The sequence below is a fragment of the Hylobates moloch genome, unplaced genomic scaffold (assembly GCF_009828535.3).
Source record: "Hylobates moloch isolate HMO894 unplaced genomic scaffold, HMol_V3 SCAFFOLD_13, whole genome shotgun sequence".
Taxonomy (NCBI): domain Eukaryota; kingdom Metazoa; phylum Chordata; class Mammalia; order Primates; family Hylobatidae; genus Hylobates; species Hylobates moloch.
Window position 1 is genome coordinate 54,534,042 of NW_026652288.1, and position 18,965 is coordinate 54,553,006.

Consider the following 18,965-nt stretch of genomic DNA (forward strand, 5'->3'; position numbering starts at 1 on the left):
TTGCAGCTGACTAAGTCACTCAACTCTTCGTGGGGAGAACTGTCAACTTTTCCAAAGACTTTTTTTTTACTTTTTGAAACCAATCATCATAATGGCTACCTTTTGAGGAAAGTAACCATTACCTCAACAGCTGCCGCAGCTCCAAAGCTCTACAGAAGTGGGATTTGGGGGAATTAGTCTAGCTGTAGAAAAGCTAGGGGTCTCATCTTGGAGCTGTGTTAATACAGCAAGCACAGTATGTATATTGTATGTTAGAGATCAATACACATGGCAAGACTTTCTAAAAATGCTTTGTATTCACACTTTACGTAAGATTAAGAAACATCAAAAACACCAAAGTGTGGTAGGGGTGTAACAGGGGAGACACAAAAGAAGAGACAGAAAGGGCTGGGACCCCAAGCTCCAGAGTGGGATAATGAATTCCTTGGTGATGTATGTTTTTTTAACAACAAAAGAATTGAAGATGAATGTTTATCCTAGCATGGTAAAATGTGTGGTATGAAGGCAGCACCCACTGGTTTTGAGAGTCTATTAATCTGTGAATATCTGATCTCACTCAATTACAACTAGAGTAAAGAAATAATTTCTAGTTTTCAGAAATTTGAAAATTTACCAAAAATGTGCTTTAAGAGCACAAGATTATTTACAAGTCAATCACCTCAAGAACACTAAATAATTGGTTTTCTTCAGAGGAATCATGCAAATGGCAGAATGAATCATTTAAAGAGTCAGGAGAGGACTGAGGTGCTTCAGAGGGTGCCAGGGGCATGTGGCTTTCAGAGTGGTCATCTTCATACTTTACAAACTCTCTCTGTAAAAAGAACATAAAATAATGTTCTTGACTTCATAGCAAAAGACCTAAAATATATCCAAGAAAAGTGAATTTGATAATGTAAAAGTCAGAAGCCAAAAGTAAGCAAATAGAGTAACTCAGGTGTTGTCAGTGAGCCAACCAACATCTACTGAACTCTCACAGAAGTTACAAAAAGAGAGACACTGTCTTCCTCTTTAGTAATTTGCAATCTTAAGTATCTTAGATGATTTTTTCCATTTCAGGGGACAAATTCTCTGGCAGCTTTGATGAAACCATTTCTCAATTATAATCAATAAAGAAGCCTGAGAATTTTAGAATCATGTGGGAGTAGAGAAGCCCTTCAGTCAGGCTCTGAATATAAGGAAGACTTCTTCGTCTCAACAAAGGTCACCGTGTTCCTTACACTGACCGCCTCCCTGTATAGACTTTGTAAATTCTCTCCTAGCATTCTGTGTAAGGAGTCTGTCTCACTGTTGGTCAGCTCTAAGAGTGGATCAACGGCAATAATGGAAATATATTTAAAATGTAAAATATACGGAGATATACATATTATAAATACATTTCCTATGAATTTTAACTTTTCTTAGTTTTTAACAGCATTCCAGTATCTTAAAGTTATTTTTAATATTAGCTCTATTATCAAGCGTAACAGCAATTTAGCTTGCTCTGGGCTCCCTGGATTTGACAAGCACAGAGCTGAAGGACTGAGCTCTTGATTGCACCCCAGTAGAGACCTGGGCCCACTTTTCAACCCTGACAAGGCATCCTACTAAACCATATTTGTTTGTTTCTTTTATTGGCCAAATTTCAGAGATTATTTGTCATCAGTATCTGCCACAAGATTAAAGTTTATTTTGCTCGCTTATTTTGCTTATTAACACAAAGAAAATGTTCTTCAAATATATTCAATGAAAGAGGAGTATGCCAAATGCTTTACATGCAGAATTTTCCTAATCTACTCACCAAGAAATGCTTTCAAAGAAAAAACAAGAGATTAGTTTAATAAGGCATATTTCTAGTGAACACACGAAAGTTCCTAGTAATCATCAGACTCTTTTCTAAATGCTTCCAAATTTTCATTAATAATATTTTATAATTTTGCTAGAAACTAGTCATGTTTATTCATCTTAATTCCTAGAATTCATTCCCTTTTTAACAATTAAGGCACTATTTGCTCATATGGCTTATCTCTGGGTATCTTATCTTCATGACTGCTTAAAAATAAAGAAAAATTTACTGACAGTGGCTTTGAGTTTATGTCTATAAATCATTTTGAGTTAGATTGTCAGCCAGATGTTCATTTACAGCAAATAAAAGGTTACTATTAACCATAGCAGTAGCTATCCATAGGCAGTTTTAATGCTTATTAATAACCATAATTCTCTATTCTTAATATATATAGATGTTTATTTGAAAATGCATGTGATATTTAGAAACTAAAATTTTGAAAATAATCCAGACTGTTGCACAGATGAATAAATAACTGCATAATTACCAAATGTAACAAAGTCATGTTTTTCTTTTGCAACATTCATGATTTCCTTAATCAGGTTATAAACCTTTTTTAAAAAAGGTTCTTACCTCCCCAGCCTCAAGAACTATTCATTCATAATAAATAAAGTCCTTTAGATTTGTCTATTTTATATTATCTATGAAAAAGTAAACAAAGTCACTGCCTCAGAATCTTTAGTAAGATATTCTTGGTAAAGATGTGCACATGCAGATACAATCATGCATTGCTTAGCCACGGAGATACATTCTCAGGAATACATTGTGCAAACTTCATAGAGCATACTTACACAAACCGAAATGGTACAGCCCACTATATACCTAAGCTATATGCTATAGCCTACTGCTCCTGGGCTACAAACCTGTACGGCATGTTATTGTACTAAATACTGTAGCAACTGTAACACAATGGTATTTGTGTATAAACATGCCTAAACATAGAAAAGGTACAGTAAAAATGCAGTATTATAATCTTATGGGACCACCATCCTATATGCAGTCATCCTCCACTGAAATGTCATTATGTGGCACACGGCTGAACTTTACGTTGTGTAAAATAAGATCCTGGAATTCCACTTTATGCACTGTAATTTGTACAGTAGGTCAAAAATTGAGTATCCTCATTCACTTGAATGTCCTTAGATTCTTTGTAATTTACTTATGCTGACACTACTGTTAAACTTTATTCTACAGGATAAGGAGGAAATCTAAAATTACAAGCTTATTGCTAGACTTTTTTGCTGTGTTTTTGCAAACTATTACAAAAGGCTGTACTTCAATTAAAGTTGAAATTGGCCAACTACTGGCAACAAAGAATAATGGCATGTCATATACTTGATGCATTAAATTCCCTTTCTTTTTGTACAACCCTAAATTTCAAGGTTCAAATTATGAACTATGAAAATTTCAAAATGTCTTTCTCTCCTTAACCAGGAACTATAAAGGTGAAATGAGTAACTCATTTGTACTCATACTATCTAATATGCAAATTACAGTCCTACAGAGGTTTTAATTACACATGTGCCAGGAAAACTTAATTCAGGACAGTCTGGTTTTGTTCACCAATCCAAAATATGTTGATGTCTGTCTCCAGCAGAGATAAAATGGGAAGAAAAATTCACATTAATTACAACAATAATGGCTAATGTTTTCTGAGCATGTACTAAGCAGCAGGAATTATGTTAAGCTTTTAACAGCAAATAGTTTATCAATTAATCCATACAATAACTCTATGAATTAGGTTTTTGTAAAACCTGACTTGCCAGCTCCAGGTAGACCTCAACAACCTTCCTCTGCATGACTGTGTCTTACATATTTTTCTATTACTGTCTGTATTAATGACATATGAGTATCACTATGGGCACTAATAGAAGTGTCACAGAGAAAGGTATAATAAGGTCTGTCTGGGGTGGCAAGAATGGTTTCACAAGTATAGAGGGTTTATGGGGTTTGTAAGATTAAAAACTAGAAGAGTAAACCAGGAAATGTGGCTCAAGCCAAGTCTTCACAGCATAATTTAATTATTTTGTTTGACACTGTAAGTTTCCACATTTATTTGAAGCACTCATATTCAAATATAAGCTTAAAATGCAATATTAAGACCAGTGTTTTAATTATCACAATTTGGACTGGTGAGAGTGCCACTCCATTTGCTATGAAGAGTTGCAGATTGGCTTCACTTGAAACGTAACCCCATCCAGAATTAAAATCTGGATCATTTAAAAGGATCAGATCGACCTCAAGATTATGGTACTTATTTTTTAAATTCCACATATGTAATACCATCTTTAAAAACTTATCACATCATTATACACTTACACGTTTTTGTCCCCTAAATTTATAATCAGACCATAATGAAAAATAAAATGTCTCTTATTTTTTGAATCCCAAGCCACAACGTACCTGACCCGATACAGATGCTCAATAGTTACTTAGTGAAATGTATTATAGAATCTGAAACGTGGATTGGCTGCTAAGGAGAGAATAAGAGGAGATTTCAAATTCCGTATCTCCATTCTCCAGGAGAAAGTCTCATTAAAGTTTGAAAACTTGAGTCATCAGACAGAAGATGTGAAGGTCAGAGAAAACTGATCAGGCCTCTTTACAGTCTGGGTGAACTACGACTCCAATGCCTTTCCACTCCTGCTTTAATTCCAGGTTCAAACACAAAGATGCAACTGTGTGAATCAGTAATCCCTCTTCCCACAAATCTGTCTGCCAGGAAAGACAGGAGACATTAGAGCATTATTAACATGTGGAAAAGATATATCCCACGTAATAAGTTTGCATTTCTATTGATTCCACTGTCATAGCTAAGTGTAATTACTCCAAGTTCATCCTTGAGAGTCTGTCAGATCATTTTTCAGACACAAATCAACTTTCGTTTGTTTAGGCTCCCTAGATACATGGAGAGACCCATTTCATTGCAGGCACTGAAAATAATGTTAGACTTAAAAGTCTTAATTGAAGTTAAAAATAATACCTATTTTCTCCCAACCACTTAAAAAAATTTGAAACCATAGAGTAGTGTCAGAAGCAACCCTAGAGAACATTTAATTACTTCCATCCACTACACAAATTTCCTACAACATCCTTGATCCAATCTCAGCTCAAAATTATTCCTTAGGATTATACTGTTTTAGCTGTTATCTATAGATTAAATATTTACTGGATGCCTACTGTGTACCAGGCACTACACTATGCAATGGTGGAACAGCAATAAACAAAACAGAAAAATTAAAATCTGCCTTCATGGAGATTACACTCTAGTAGAGAGAAAACAATCAGTAATAACACAACCATTAAGTGTTTTGGCTAGTGAAAACTGCTATAGAGAAAAATAAAGCAGGGAAAACCAGTGGTAGGGGCTGCAACTTTAAGCCGAATGATCAAGGAAGACCCCGCTAAGAAGACATGCTTGAGGAAACACAAGAGAGAAAGGGAAAGAGTCCTCCAGGTATCTGGGGAGAGGCTTCCCAGCAGAGGAAACCGCCCACAAAAAGGCCTGGAAGGATGTCTATTGTGTTCCTAGAGGCGGGGGCAGCTGGAAAAGGAGGGAAGGAAAAGCAGTAGGAAATCAAGTCAAAGAAGTGGGGATGGGGCAAGATCCCATGAGGTGCTGCAGACCACTAGCTTTTACTCCGAGGTGGGGAGCTAATCAAGGGCTTTGGGCAGAGAAGTGGCCTAGTCTGATTTATATTTTAAATGAATCATTCTGACTCTCATGTGTATAAAAAGAAAGCAGAGGGGTCAAGAAAAAGGCAGGGTGAACACATAGCAGACTCTTGAAATACTCCAAGTGAGAGATGGGTGGCATTTGGGATCAGGCTGATTGCAGTGGAAGTGATAAGAAACAGATTTCAGTTATAATTAGGGCCTAGATTCAAAGGATTTCCTAGCCGACTGGATAAGGGGCATATGAGGTAGTCAAGGACAACTCCAAGGCTTTTGGTGCAAGCCCCAGGAGGAATGCTCTGACCTGGTAAGCGGGAGATGGTGGACAAAACAGGGAAGTCGGGTGTAAGCATCTGCAGATCGGGAGAAAGGTCTGGGCTGAAATCTAGATTTGGGAGTTCTCAGCAACACAGAAGGTATTCCAAGCCATGAGACAAGATGAGATCCCCAAAGGAGTAAATGTAGAGAACAGGAGAGCTCTGAGGCTGGCCCAAGTTAAGAGGTCTGAGAGATCAAGAGGAATCTGCAAAGGAGATGGGGGAAAGAGCAGCCTACAGAAAAAGCTGGGAGAATATGGTGTCCAAAAGCCAAAGAAAGTGGCCCATAAAGACATGATTTACTTGTGTCAAATGCCTTTGGTAGGACAAGTAGGACCTGACGACAGTCCTTGCACTGAGCAACACAGAGGGCACGGTAAAGTTGACAAGAGCAACGCCAGTAGAGTGGTAAGGACGACAGCCTGTCTGGATAGGGTTCAGAAATAAAGGGAAGAGAGGAACTACAGAGAAGGAATATAGGCAACTGTTTTATGCAAAAAAAAAAAAAAAAGAGACAAACAGGATAGCAACTGAAAGATAAAGTGGGGCAGAAAAAGAAATTTTTAAGACTGCAAAAATAACAGCATGTGTCCATGCTTATGGGAATAACCCAGTAGAAGGAGAAATTTTATGAGACAAAAGAGAAAGAGCTGGAATGACAGCTTTGAATAGGAGACAGGGAGAGGCCTTAGCCAGTTCATCTATAGAAACAGGAAGAAGACAGCATCTGTGCAAGGCCCAGGCAGGAACAGCTGAAGAAACCCAAAAGAGAGGAGAGTGGGATGGGAGCCCATAGAAGTTCTCATTCTCAGCCACAAAGTAAGCAAGACACTTTCCTGAGATACATACAATAGTAAGATCCCAGAAATGTACTTCATCTATCATAAGACCTTGCTAATTCATGCAATGAGTTAAAAATCTGGGGGAAAAAATACACCCACACCGCTATTATACAATTAGATTGCAACATTTTTGTCATTATTTCCTAAAAATATCCTTCCATAGAATAAGAAGTAAAATCTAATTTGGGAAAAAGCATCTTGCTACAGTGTTTTGTCATGTGTGTGTCTGTGCCTTTTAAAACAAAAATCTGAATGTGAAGTAAAACAATGATCTAAAGGGAAGAGTAAAAAAATAAAATGTAAATAGTGCCGCAATAAACATACGTGTGCATGTGTCTTTATAGCAGCATGATTTATAGTCCTTTGGGTATATACCCAGTAATGGGATGGCTGGGTCAAATGGTATTTCTAGTTCTAGATCCCTGAGGAATCGCCACACTGACTTCCACAATGGTTGAACTAGTTTACAGTCCCACCAACAGTGTAAAAGTCTTCCTATTTCTCCACATCCTCTCCAGCACCTGTTGTTTCCTGATTTTTTAATGATGGCCATTCTAACTGGTGTGAGATGGTATCTCACTGTGGTTTTGATTTGCATTTCTCTGATGGCCAGTGATGATGAGCATTTCTTCATGTGTTTTCTGGCTGCATAAATGTCTTCTTTTGAGAAGTGTCTGTTCATGTCCTTTGCCCACTTTTTGATGGGGTTGTTTGTTTTTTTCTTGTAAATTTGTTTGAGTTCATTGTAGATTCTGGATATTAGCCCTTTGTCAGATGAGTAGGTTCAACCCAAATGTCCAACAACGATAGACTGGATTAAGAAAATGTGGCACATATACACCATGGAATACTATGCAGCCATAAAAAATGATGAGTTCGTGTCCTTTGTAGGGACATGGATGAAACTGGAAAACATCATTCTCAGTAAACTATCGCAAGGACAAAAAACCAAACACCGCATGTTCTCACTCATAGGTGGGAAGTGAACAATGAGAACTCATGGACACAGGAAGGGGAACATCACATTCCGGGTACTGTTGTGGGGTGGGGGGTGGGGGGGGGCGGGGACAGCATTAGGAGATATACCTAATGCTAAATGACGAGCTAATGGGTGCAGGAAATCAACATGGCACCACATGGATACATATGTAACAAACCTGCACATTGTGCACATGTACCCTAAAACCTAAAGTATAATAAAAAATAAAAATAAAAAATAAAAAAAAATGTAAAGGCCCTGTGCTATATGTAAACTAAACATACACCTTTATTCCTTCTTCCAAACTCTATGTCCAGCTGTAATTTTTCAGGTAGTTGCAATCAATATGTCCATACAACTAGGTTCTATTCTTTGGGCTTAATATTTGCGGGATATATGTATCTAAGGTCTACACGTTTTTGTGTTTAATGTCAATGTGATGTGGTCTAACTAATCATTTCCCAATCACTAGGCACTTGGAGGTTCCTCCTAGCTTTTTAAAATTACATATTGCACATCTATAAATACCTTTAAACAAAATGAGTTTTTCCTTTATTTCCTTATATTACAATCCCTCAAGTGAAATTTCCAGATCAAAGAATTATTAGCAACTTTACAAATGAACTGCAAGAGCACAGTATATAATACATATTAGTAATTCAAAATAAACTTATTGAATGAAGAACAAATGAAGCATGTTAAACATGTCAGCTTTTTATCTAGAATATTCTCTATAGAAAATTATTCCAATTTATTTTACGAGCAGAAAATCATATTTTCCTAGGGAACAACTCAGCCTGAGTTTTACTTAGTTTTTTGTTTTTTTGTTTGTTTGTTTGTTTGTTTGTTTTCTTGAGACGGAGTCTCACTCTATCGCCCAGGCTGGAGTGCAGTGGCACGATCTCAGCTCACTGCAAGCTCCACCTCCCAAGTTCATGTCATTCTCCTGCCTCAGCCTCCTGAGTAGCCCGCCACGCCACCATGCCCGGCTATTTTTTTTTTTTTTTTTTGTATTTTTTAGTAGAGATGGGGTTTCACCATGTTAGCCAGGATGGTCTCGATCTCCTGACCTCGTGATCCACCCGCTTCAGCCTCCCAAAGTGCTGGGATTACAGGCGTGAGCCACCGCGCCCGGCCAGCCCTGAGTTTTTAACTTGCTAATTTAGTAAGTATGGTATTCTCTTAATTTTCACCTCTAACTAGTAACAAGGTTTAACACTTTCCCAAGAGTCTATTTACTAACTGTATTTTTCTTGTTGTATACAGTCTATTCAGCATAATTTGAGGATAAATATATTTTCTTTTAAGTAAATAAATTTACCATAATATTTTTCCAATCTGTTGCCTTGCTTTTAAAATCTCTGCTTTGAGGTTTTAAAAATTATAATAAAAGATGCCATGAATATAGATAAGAAAAAACACTCCATTAATTAAAAAAAATTAGAGACTCTTAAACCAATATACTAGAGAATATAAGACCTAAATTTCATTTACATTATTTTAAATTCATATTCCTATTTCCTCTTCTCAGTTACTTCTTTCTTTTCTCTCTTATTTGCTCAATACTAAACTCTTCCAAACAGTTGGATCTATCACTGGAATTCTGATTCTGTTCCATTCATCCTATACTGGTTTTAATAATATATATAGTATACCCTATATATTATATATATATTATTTCTTTGCAGTAATTTCTTCTGTCCATAACTACTGTCTTACTACTGTTCCCTCAATCTGATGACAATCATTTTGGAAAATTCTAGAAAGTATTGTCTTGGGATTTTCATTGCTAGCACATTAAATACTAATACTAATTTACGAAACATTATGGTGACTATATTTAGCTTTCACAATCAAAAACTGGATTTATCATATAATAGAAAGGTGGGGCGCACACTGGTTCTTGATCAGAAATCTGGGTTTAAATCTCAGCACTGTTACTAACAGTGCTAATTTCCCTAATTTCTCTGCACTTCCTTTAATTCATACTTAAACTAAGGAAAATACTAATGTGCCTACTTACTGAGGTGAATGCAAACATATACACATATAGGCATAACGAATGAGCTTTGTTTTAAAGTCTACTTTTTATAACACCTCTGTTAGCTGCTAAAAAGCATTATATCACAGGAAATGAAGATAATATATTTTCACAAAGAATGTATTCTAGGGAACAAAATGACATACTCCTAGAAGTAAAATGTAGTATTTTATTAGAATATCCAAAAAGCTTACACTCAAGGGGCATGACAAATGACTCCAACAGTTTTAGTTTTGTGTGTGTTTGGCAAAAACAAATAGGACTACATCAAACTTAAAAACTGTACGTCAAAAGACACAATAAACAGTGAAAAAGCAACCAATGGAATGAAAGAAAACATTTGCAAATCATATATCTGATAGGGGGTTAATATTCAGAATACATAAGGAACTTCTACAACTCAATAGCAACTGCAATAAGCCAATTAAAAATAGGTAAGGGACTTGAAAATACAATAAACAATTTTCCAAAGAAGATATACAAATGTACAAGTGGCCAACAAGCCTATGAAAAAATGTTCCACATCACTAATCATAAGAGAAATGTAAATCAAAACCACCATATCACTTCATATCCATTAGGATGGCCACTGTCAACAGAAAAGAAAACAACAAATGTTGGTGAGAATATTGAGAAATTGGAACCCTGTATACTGCTGGTAGCAATGTAAAATGCAGCCACTATGGAAAATGGGATAGAGGTTCCTCAAAAAATTAGAAATAGAACTACTACATGGTCCAGGAATCTCAATTCTGGGTATATATCCAAAATAATTCAAAGAAAGACCTCAAAGAGATGTACGTACCCCCATCTTCACTGCAGCATTATCCACAACAGCCAAGAGGGAGAGGCAACTCAAAGGTCCATCAACAGATGAATGGATAGATTAAATGCCCTATATATGTGTCTATATATGTATATATGTGTCTATATATGTATATGTGTCTACATATATGTATATATGTGTATATGTGTATACATGTATATATGTGTATATATGCATATACACATTTGTGTGTGTATATATATTTATATATGTGTGTGTATACATATATACACACACACACACACACACATACACAATGGAATATTATGCAGCCTTTAAAAAGAAGGAAATTCTATCATATGCTACACAATGATGAACCTCAAGTGAAGTAAGCCAACAAAGGACAAATACTGCATGATTCCACTTATATGAAGTATCCAAAGCAGTAAAAAATCATAGAAACAGAAGGTAGAAAGGTGGGTTGCCAAGGGATAGGGAAGAGAGGCTGGGGAATTTGTGTTTAATAGATACAGTGTTTCAGTTTTGCAAGATGAAAATGTTCTAGAGATGTGTTGTACAACAATGTGAATATACCTAACAATACTGAACTGTACACCTTAAAATGGGTAAGAGTATAAATGTAATGTGTTCTTTACCACAATAAAAAATAAATCTATACGAAAACAAAAGTAATGTCCACATGACATATCATGGTAAAGAACAATCATGCTAGTTTCAGGGAGGAGTGAGTGAGTGAGTGTCACAGACTGGATGAGCACAGGCTGGGAAGCCAGACCTCTTGGGTTTGAACTCTGGCCCCACCCAGTAGCTTTGTGATCATGAGAAAGTTACTTCAACTCTTTCTGCCTAAATATCCTTATCTTAAAATAAAGGTAACCGTATTATCCCCCTGGGTTATTATGAAGACTATGTGACTTAGCTTGTGCAAAATGTTCAGAAGTGTAAGCATTCAACAAGTCTTAGGTACTGTGTCCAGGGCGCTGGCCGCTAAGCTGATGGCCAATCCACACCCTGCCAAGAGGATGGACTGCCTAGACTCCTCCCAGGGCAGCGGCAGGGTGGCGCTAAAATCAGAACACCACCAGTGCCATTGCTCGCTGGTGACCAGCTGTCATGGTGCTTGGCCCTGCTGGGAAACGATGCTCTTGCCATGTGGCCTTGGACACATGCTGCAGACCGCACCATTTCAAATGGTGGCCTTTAATAAAAGGCCTAACTAGAAAGCATGTAGTACTCTCAACTTGAGTTTAGAAGTACCTGTAAAACTTTTTTCTCTCGTTCTACAACCAGAGAAATTAAATTTTATATGTGGGAAAAGTTTGAGGCTTTTCTGGTGAGTAGGAATTTCCCTCCTGACAATGGAAATTTTGATACTATTAGAAATAGGTGCTATTAGAAGTGTTGCTACTATTTATTGACTCTGATGGGTCGCAGGAAAAAGAAAGGTAAAGAAATGGAAAAAGGTGTAGATAAGAAAGACGTAGAAAGGAGCCAAGCACAGTATGAGAAAAAGAAAATTAGACTCAGGTGATTTTTGGTAAAGATAGCAACGACTGCTTGCTATTTCAGTTCTCTTAGCAGTTTCTACATCATTAAAGATGTTCAAAAAGATGTTAGTGTGAAGTCAGTTAACTTTGAGTGTGTTCTTTAAGTTTATAATCCACAAGAGGGCAAAATGGATGAATGAAAAAGCACAGTGTTTTCCAAGGAAGTCATGTGAACAATTTCACATAACTCACGTTAACAGACTTACGTTATCTTACTGACAACTCACCTCAAGAGGGTGTTGCTATACTACTAGGCAAACACAGCTAGATCATAATCCTCACTATAACTGCAATGTCAGTCCCTATGCTGCCAGACAGAAAAGCGGAGGGAACAAAGCTGTTAATGTGTATAAAACAAGGAAATACAAGAAGTCAAAGGAGGCTTTATTTTATGTGTCAGTTTCATACCAGTAGGGAGCATAAATCCAATACAGAATTCTTGCCTTCAAAAACAACCAAAAAGACAGAAATTGGGGAGCACCTCCCCCCAAAACTGTATTTTAGCTGATTAACTATTTGAAAATTAGGAGCTTCCGCCAACTATGCTTACCTTAAATGACATTCTTTGTTGACATTGATCTCAACATTGCATTTTTTTTGATCAAACAAGATTTTACATTTCATTTGCACTGAGGAAGAATTCAAAGTGCTGTTTGAAAAAAAATGTGCTATTTTTAAAAGTATTATTCAACAGGCCATAATATACTAATTACAAGCTGCAATTTACAGCTACAAATTGTGTTCGAGTAGAGGGAGTCCTGAAAGAGGCTGACACAGGAGAAACTGATGTAAATCTAAGATTAATTCCACGAATCCAGTGCTGTATAAATTAGTATGTCAATTCTCAGGAAAGGTTTTGAATACTGGTGACTATCAAATTTAGAGACGTCTTGATATTCCCTACACAGGCCCTAAATCACCACTTATAATGAGCAGTAGAATAAATGCCAACACCAGGGAGAAAGGGCTAATGGGTATGCTTTTTCACTGACTGTGTACATACTAATAGTGTTAACAGTACTATGCTCTTCTACTTTGTATTTTCTAGACAATTTCTTGTGTGTTATGCATGGGAGATACATGATCACAGAAAATAAATGAGCAAATGAGCAAACTCATATTCTCTAATCCTGTTGTAACTAACCACACTTAAAAACCTTGATTATAGGTACAATACTGCTAAACAAACACCTGAAAATGGGATTGTGTGTAAAGAACATACAAAATAAGATTAACCCTGGGCCGGGAGTGGTGGCTCACGCCTGTAATCCCAGCACTTTGGAAGGCCGAGGCAGGCAGATCACCTGAGATCAGGAGTTCGAAACCAGCTTGGCCAACATGGTGAAACCTTGTCTCTACCAAAAATACAAAAATTAGCTGGGTGTGGTGGGCAGGTGCCTGTAATCCCAGCTACTCAGGAGGCTGAGGCAGGAGAATCGCTTGAACCTGGGAGGTGGAGGTTGCAGTGAGCTGAGATCTCGCCACTGTGCTCCAGCCTGGGCGACAAGCGTGAAGCTCCATCTCAAAAAAAAAAAAAAAAAAAAAAAAAAAAAGATTAACCCTGTTAGAATACAATCATTTCTGGGATGGAAAATGTATGTCCTATATGAAATTCGACTTTTCACATTTAAAAAGTTCAGATGGTCATGGTAGCAGGCAGCGACAATGGAGAAAGTCTAGTGTCAGGACTCAAGTGGAAGAGAAAAATAAACTAGAGGAACCAAAGATGCCTCTGGTGAACCAATAAAAAAAAAAAAGAAAAGAAAATCCAAAATAATGCCCTATTTAAAACAGGCACTCAGTAATTTTTTTACAACCAGTCAAGAAAACAGAACCCTTAAATCAAAACAAATACACATATCCCTGACTTCTGATACTTAACGTCTTTTACTATATAATTCATTTAATACCCATTAATAACTACACTCTACTCCTTGCTATCTTCGCCTTTGTCAAAGGTTTCTGCTGAAGGGTCCACTGACTCCTCCCATATCAGTAATTCACAGTCACATGCTATGCTTTACCCATCCTGTAGTAGCCATCTCAGCAAAGAATTGCTAATACCCAAAATTTCAAAGACACGAGAAGGCTTAAGAAAGAAGGTAAAAGAGCTTAATATCAGATTCAAGAGATGTTAAACCTGATTACATTATTTACTGTTAAAAACCTCTAAAAGCTCTTCAAATAAACCATATTCAGCCTAATCCCCCCAAAAAACATTCCAGTCTCATGACCACCCCATCATCACCCTCACTCACCTATGCTTCAAATGCTACTTTGATTTTTCTGTGCCTTTACACCAGCTATTAACTCCACCTTAAATGCCCAGTAGGGTAACAGAGCAAAAGACTCGAGGTTTTTTGTTTTTTTTTTTTTAATCCTGTCTCTGTAATCAGTGACCTTGCCATTTAACTGTTTCCACACCCAACAAAAGGAGACCCATTTCTCAGACTCAGGAAGATTAAATGAGGTAATATGTGTAAAGTACTACCACCAGGTCTTGAACATACTAAAGCACTAAATAAGCACTTTTCTGGCTACATCTACATCATCTGCTGAACACCTACTCACTCTTCAAACCCTACTTTGAATATCCCACTGTAGAACTTTCCTCAATCCTGTGTTCTATTTTTTCCCCTGAAAGAATCAACTGACCACTTACTCTTCTGTGTGTCATCTGGCACTACAGAGAAATGTCTCTTTTAATTGCTTGTTTATGTATCTTTCTACTCCATTATAAAATGAACACCTCCAGAGCAGGATTTTTATCTAATTACCGCCTGCCCCATATTTGACAGGATCAATAATGGAAGCTTAATTAGCAAGTGTTGAATAGATAATGATTTCATTAAACTATTACAACCAAAACCTTTAGATGGCCTTTCAAATATTTTGATAATGCACTATTTTTGTGTTTTGAAAAGAACAATCCTACCTTAAAGTGCTACCTGACCAGCAATGGAATTTGGATTTTTTTTTTCGTTTTTGCTCACCGTTCATTTATTCAACAAGTATCTCCTATGTGGCAGGAATATATCAGTGAACAAAATGAGCAGAAATCCCTGACCCACATGGGCCTTATATTTTACCACAGGTAAACGTGTGGAGGAAAGAAGTTCTTACAGCAAACTTGTCTGAAAAAGGTATCAAAAGCCACATTTTGTTATTCATCAACATGTCCTAAATATCATAAGGACAAAACAACAAATCCCTGACTACACATAAAATTTAACTACTTAAAAAAAATGGCATAAAATTAACCCAGATTTAGTGTACCAAACAAGCAAACTGATTTAATGTCCCTCAAAAAAATGCTCATGTTAGGAACCCATTTCCTTGTAGCTAAAAAAAAAAAAAAAAAAACGTGATTTTCTTTGTAAGTTTTAATGATTTTATGTGTATAATTACATGCTTTGCATAGATCCTAATTTTAATCCTAATTTGAAGCGGATTTACTTCATTATTGTTTTGTTTTGAATGCAGCCTATTTCAAAGCCTGTTTATGATCTTAAAACATTCTTCATTTTGTAAATGAAGAGGGCTTTTACGAAACTGCCTCAGGGCTTCTATTCTGAGAGGTATGTTTCTGGAAGTGAGATGGGCCACACCAGAACTGAATGGAGAACATACCTAAACTGGGCTTCTCTGTTGAACCAACCAGCCCAGAGACCACAGAATGAGGCTGCAAGACAGAGGCCTCCACAGCTCTTGCACACCAACACTTCCAATCTGATCTCCTGCTTTGTCCTCTATTGCTGCTTCCACCTATTCCCCAAGTATGCCCCATGCTTTCCTTCCTTTACCCATTTTATCCCTTGCTTAGAACGTCCTTTCCTCGTTTCTGTTAAAATACTGACATGTCAACATACCATTTCCATTGGTAAGAGCTTCTGGCTTCCCTCTGTTGGAGATAACTGTACCCCCTCTGAATTCATCAGCCATCTCTGAGAACCTATCTTATAAGGCTTAGCAAGTTCTACGTTGCTTTTGTCCCACCTTGCTACATTTACTAAAGTATAATACATTCTCCTCACTATTCAGCTCACAACATCTGGAAGGCGACCTTACACAGAACAGGGCTCAATTTGCAGGACAGATAAAAAGAGTAAACATAATACCTAAAATTTTAATCAATACTTGCCATAGCAAAACACTAGGAAGCTTCATTTAGACAACTCTGCAAAGCATGATTCAATTTCAAAATTACAGAAAAGATTCAGGTCGACAGAACAATTCTTGCTACCTAAAATGATGTTATTTCTACGTCAGAAGCAACAAAAAAGGTCCACATGTCCCAAGCGGACAATGCTGAGAAAAGAATTGTGGTCACTTAAACAGCAGGCTATTTGTTGAAGGGTCCTGAAGGCACAAGTAGTTTCCACACAAAGAGGTTTCATTTCAGCTGGATTTTTTTGGTCACTTTGGACATTTTCGTGCCAACTTAATATGTTACGGAGAGCTTTGCCCTACCTTTGCTAATTAACAGTACAACAAACAGCAAAAGGAAGGTCACTACTGACCAACTTTGAATATAAAGTGCAGTGAGCTGGGTTTTAGGCTCATGGTTCCCGCATGTGGAGTTGAATATATGGCCTTTGCTTCCCTTCAGAACCCACAGAGAAAGGGTGAAAAGCACAAACATCAAACAAGTGGTGAATACACAGATCAGCAGCAGCCCCGGGTTTAAAGAGCTTTCATGAAGCCCCAGCCATAGGGAAGAAATACTTCAACAGCACCCTAAGGGAAACAAAAAACTGAATTATGAAACGAAACATTAAAAAAGCATCAGCGGTGTGTCTTAGAAAAATTACTAGTGAGATTTAAGTCACAACCCCCCCACTTTCCCTCAAAAGTGCTTTCTAATAATACAGAGCACATTCCAAATAGCTTCCCTCTGCCAAAAACTTGCCAATTGTACCTCCCCTGCTCAGCAACCAGGGTGAAAAAAATTCAATGCCAGGAGAACCTTAATGCCTTCATTTTTGAAGTAAATTTCAAACATTTATCTTGCTGAGCATTTATCCACAGGGGGAGTAGCTCCTAAATGAATTAAGGAAGTGAATATGACCTTTAATAGATAATTTGGTTCCCAACTGGAAAGCAGGAGAGACACAACAAAGAGGAGAATGGATTAAAAAGGATTCAAATGAAAAAGTTGGAAAAACAGAGGAGAATGGAATTTACTTGGGAAAAGAATGAAAGCTGAAAGGCAATAGAAAAAGCATAAAGCAAAAGGAGATGCAATCTAAAGACAAGACAAATGCTAGATAAGGAAAGAGGGCAGGGGTAGCTAATAAACCTTTCAGAGACCAGAATGACTTAACTCTAAATATTATCTCACTGTAACTTGACGACGGTCTAGGTTCCAGGCTGGGAGCCCTAGAAAAGGAAAGAGGCTAGCAGTGGAGAGGCAAGGTGGGACCGTGCAGAAAAGGAGAGACCCTCGTAAGCTCAAGAACAGCATCAGGTTAGGCTGGATCAAGGAAAAAGCTGGTGCTCAACTAGGTTCCTGGAAGTGCTGAGAGACAACAACCACTCGGACTGACTGGTCCGTGGGCGATCAAAGATTCCACGTGGGCTCGAGGGAGACTACAGTGACACCCCCCGCCCCCGGCCCTCCCACCTCCCGCGAGAGCCTTGGAGGCTGGACCAACAAACAGATGGGCTCTGGAGGCCAGAGAAGTGGAGGATTCTCTGACCCGGGCAGACCCGACGGGGACCCCGATGGGCAAGAGGGACGCAACACCCAGGGTCAAGGGCGGTGACACTGGGATCCCGGGCGCCCTTCGCGGAGCCCGAACTCACCGATGCCGAGTCCCACGACCAGGCGGCCAGCGAGCAGTGTCTCCTTGTTGTTGGCCGCGGCCAGCACCGCGGAGCCGGCGGTGAAGAGGGCACTGGCCAGGAGGATGGCAGCGCGGCGGCCGAAGACGCCGTTGAGGACACCTCCGGCCAGCGCCGAGACGGCAGCCGCCCCCACCGTGCTGGACACCAGCAGCTCCTGCCACAGCGCGTCCAGACTGAGCTGCCGCTTGAGCAGCAGCATGGCCCCTGACACCACCCCGGTGTCATAGCCAAACAGGAAGCCGCCCAGCGCGGAGAAGACGGCCACCACGTACACGAAGGCGGGGGTCTCGTCCTGCTGGAACTGCCGCCGCGCCGCGCGCTCCAGGTCCCCGACGCCGCCGCCGCCTGCGCCCGCGCTCTGCAGGCTGGTGCTCGATTCGGCGGCCGCCAGGAGGCTGCACTCCCCGGCCGCGCTCGCCGCGTCCGGCTCCTGCTGCTTCCTGCGCCGCTCGCCCATCAGGCTGCTCAGGCTCCGCAGCGTGTACTCCACATTCTCGCTCGCCTTGCGGGACATAGGGCAGGCGCCCGGGGCTGCCCGGGGGAACGCGGCTCCGCGGGCCGGCAGTCTCGGCGAGCTGGACAGCCCGAGCCGGCGGGAGCAACCGCCGCTGCCGCCGCTTTCTTCCTCCCGGCTTCCGCTCTGGCTGCCACGGCAGCAGCCGCCGCCACGGCCGCTCCGCGGAGAAAGTTGCTGCCCGCCGCGCTCCGACGATGCGGAGTTGGAGCCCGGCGGGTCTCACTCCACACTCACGCCCCGCGCCTGCCGAGCTGGCGCTGCGGAGCGGGCGGGAGGCGGGACCGCGGGTCACGTGCAACCCCGGGCCGGCGGGGCGGGGCCCGGGAAGCGTCCCGCCCCCCAGGCGGGGCCAGGCTCAGCCCGCCCCGGACCCCTAAACCCCGCCCTCCCGGTGGGTGCGACCTCTGACCTAGGCTCCCTCGTTTAGGGCTCTGGCAACTGTACGGAATTATGCCTTCAGAGCTGCAGCAGTGGAGCAAGCCAAAGCCACCCAGAATGTTTGCCCTGTTTGGAGAGTAGGGAGAGGGCACCTAAACCAGCCTGACTGTCCTTCCAGCAGCCTAGAGAGAGGGCTGGAAAAAATATCCTAGA

General features: G+C 39.7%; 1 protein-coding gene across 1 annotated transcript in view; it reads right to left on the reverse strand.

The window, feature by feature from the left end:
- Nucleotides 1–18,644, reverse strand: part of SLC2A13 (solute carrier family 2 member 13) — a 367,606-nt gene extending 348,962 nt beyond the window's left edge. The window contains exon 1 of the mRNA XM_032173708.2: nt 17,816–18,644. Coding sequence (XP_032029599.1) covers nt 17,816–18,371 — 556 coding nt within the window. The 5' untranslated portion in view covers nt 18,372–18,644. The remainder of the gene's footprint in view (nt 1–17,815) is intronic.
- Nucleotides 18,645–18,965: the final 321 nt, after the last annotated feature.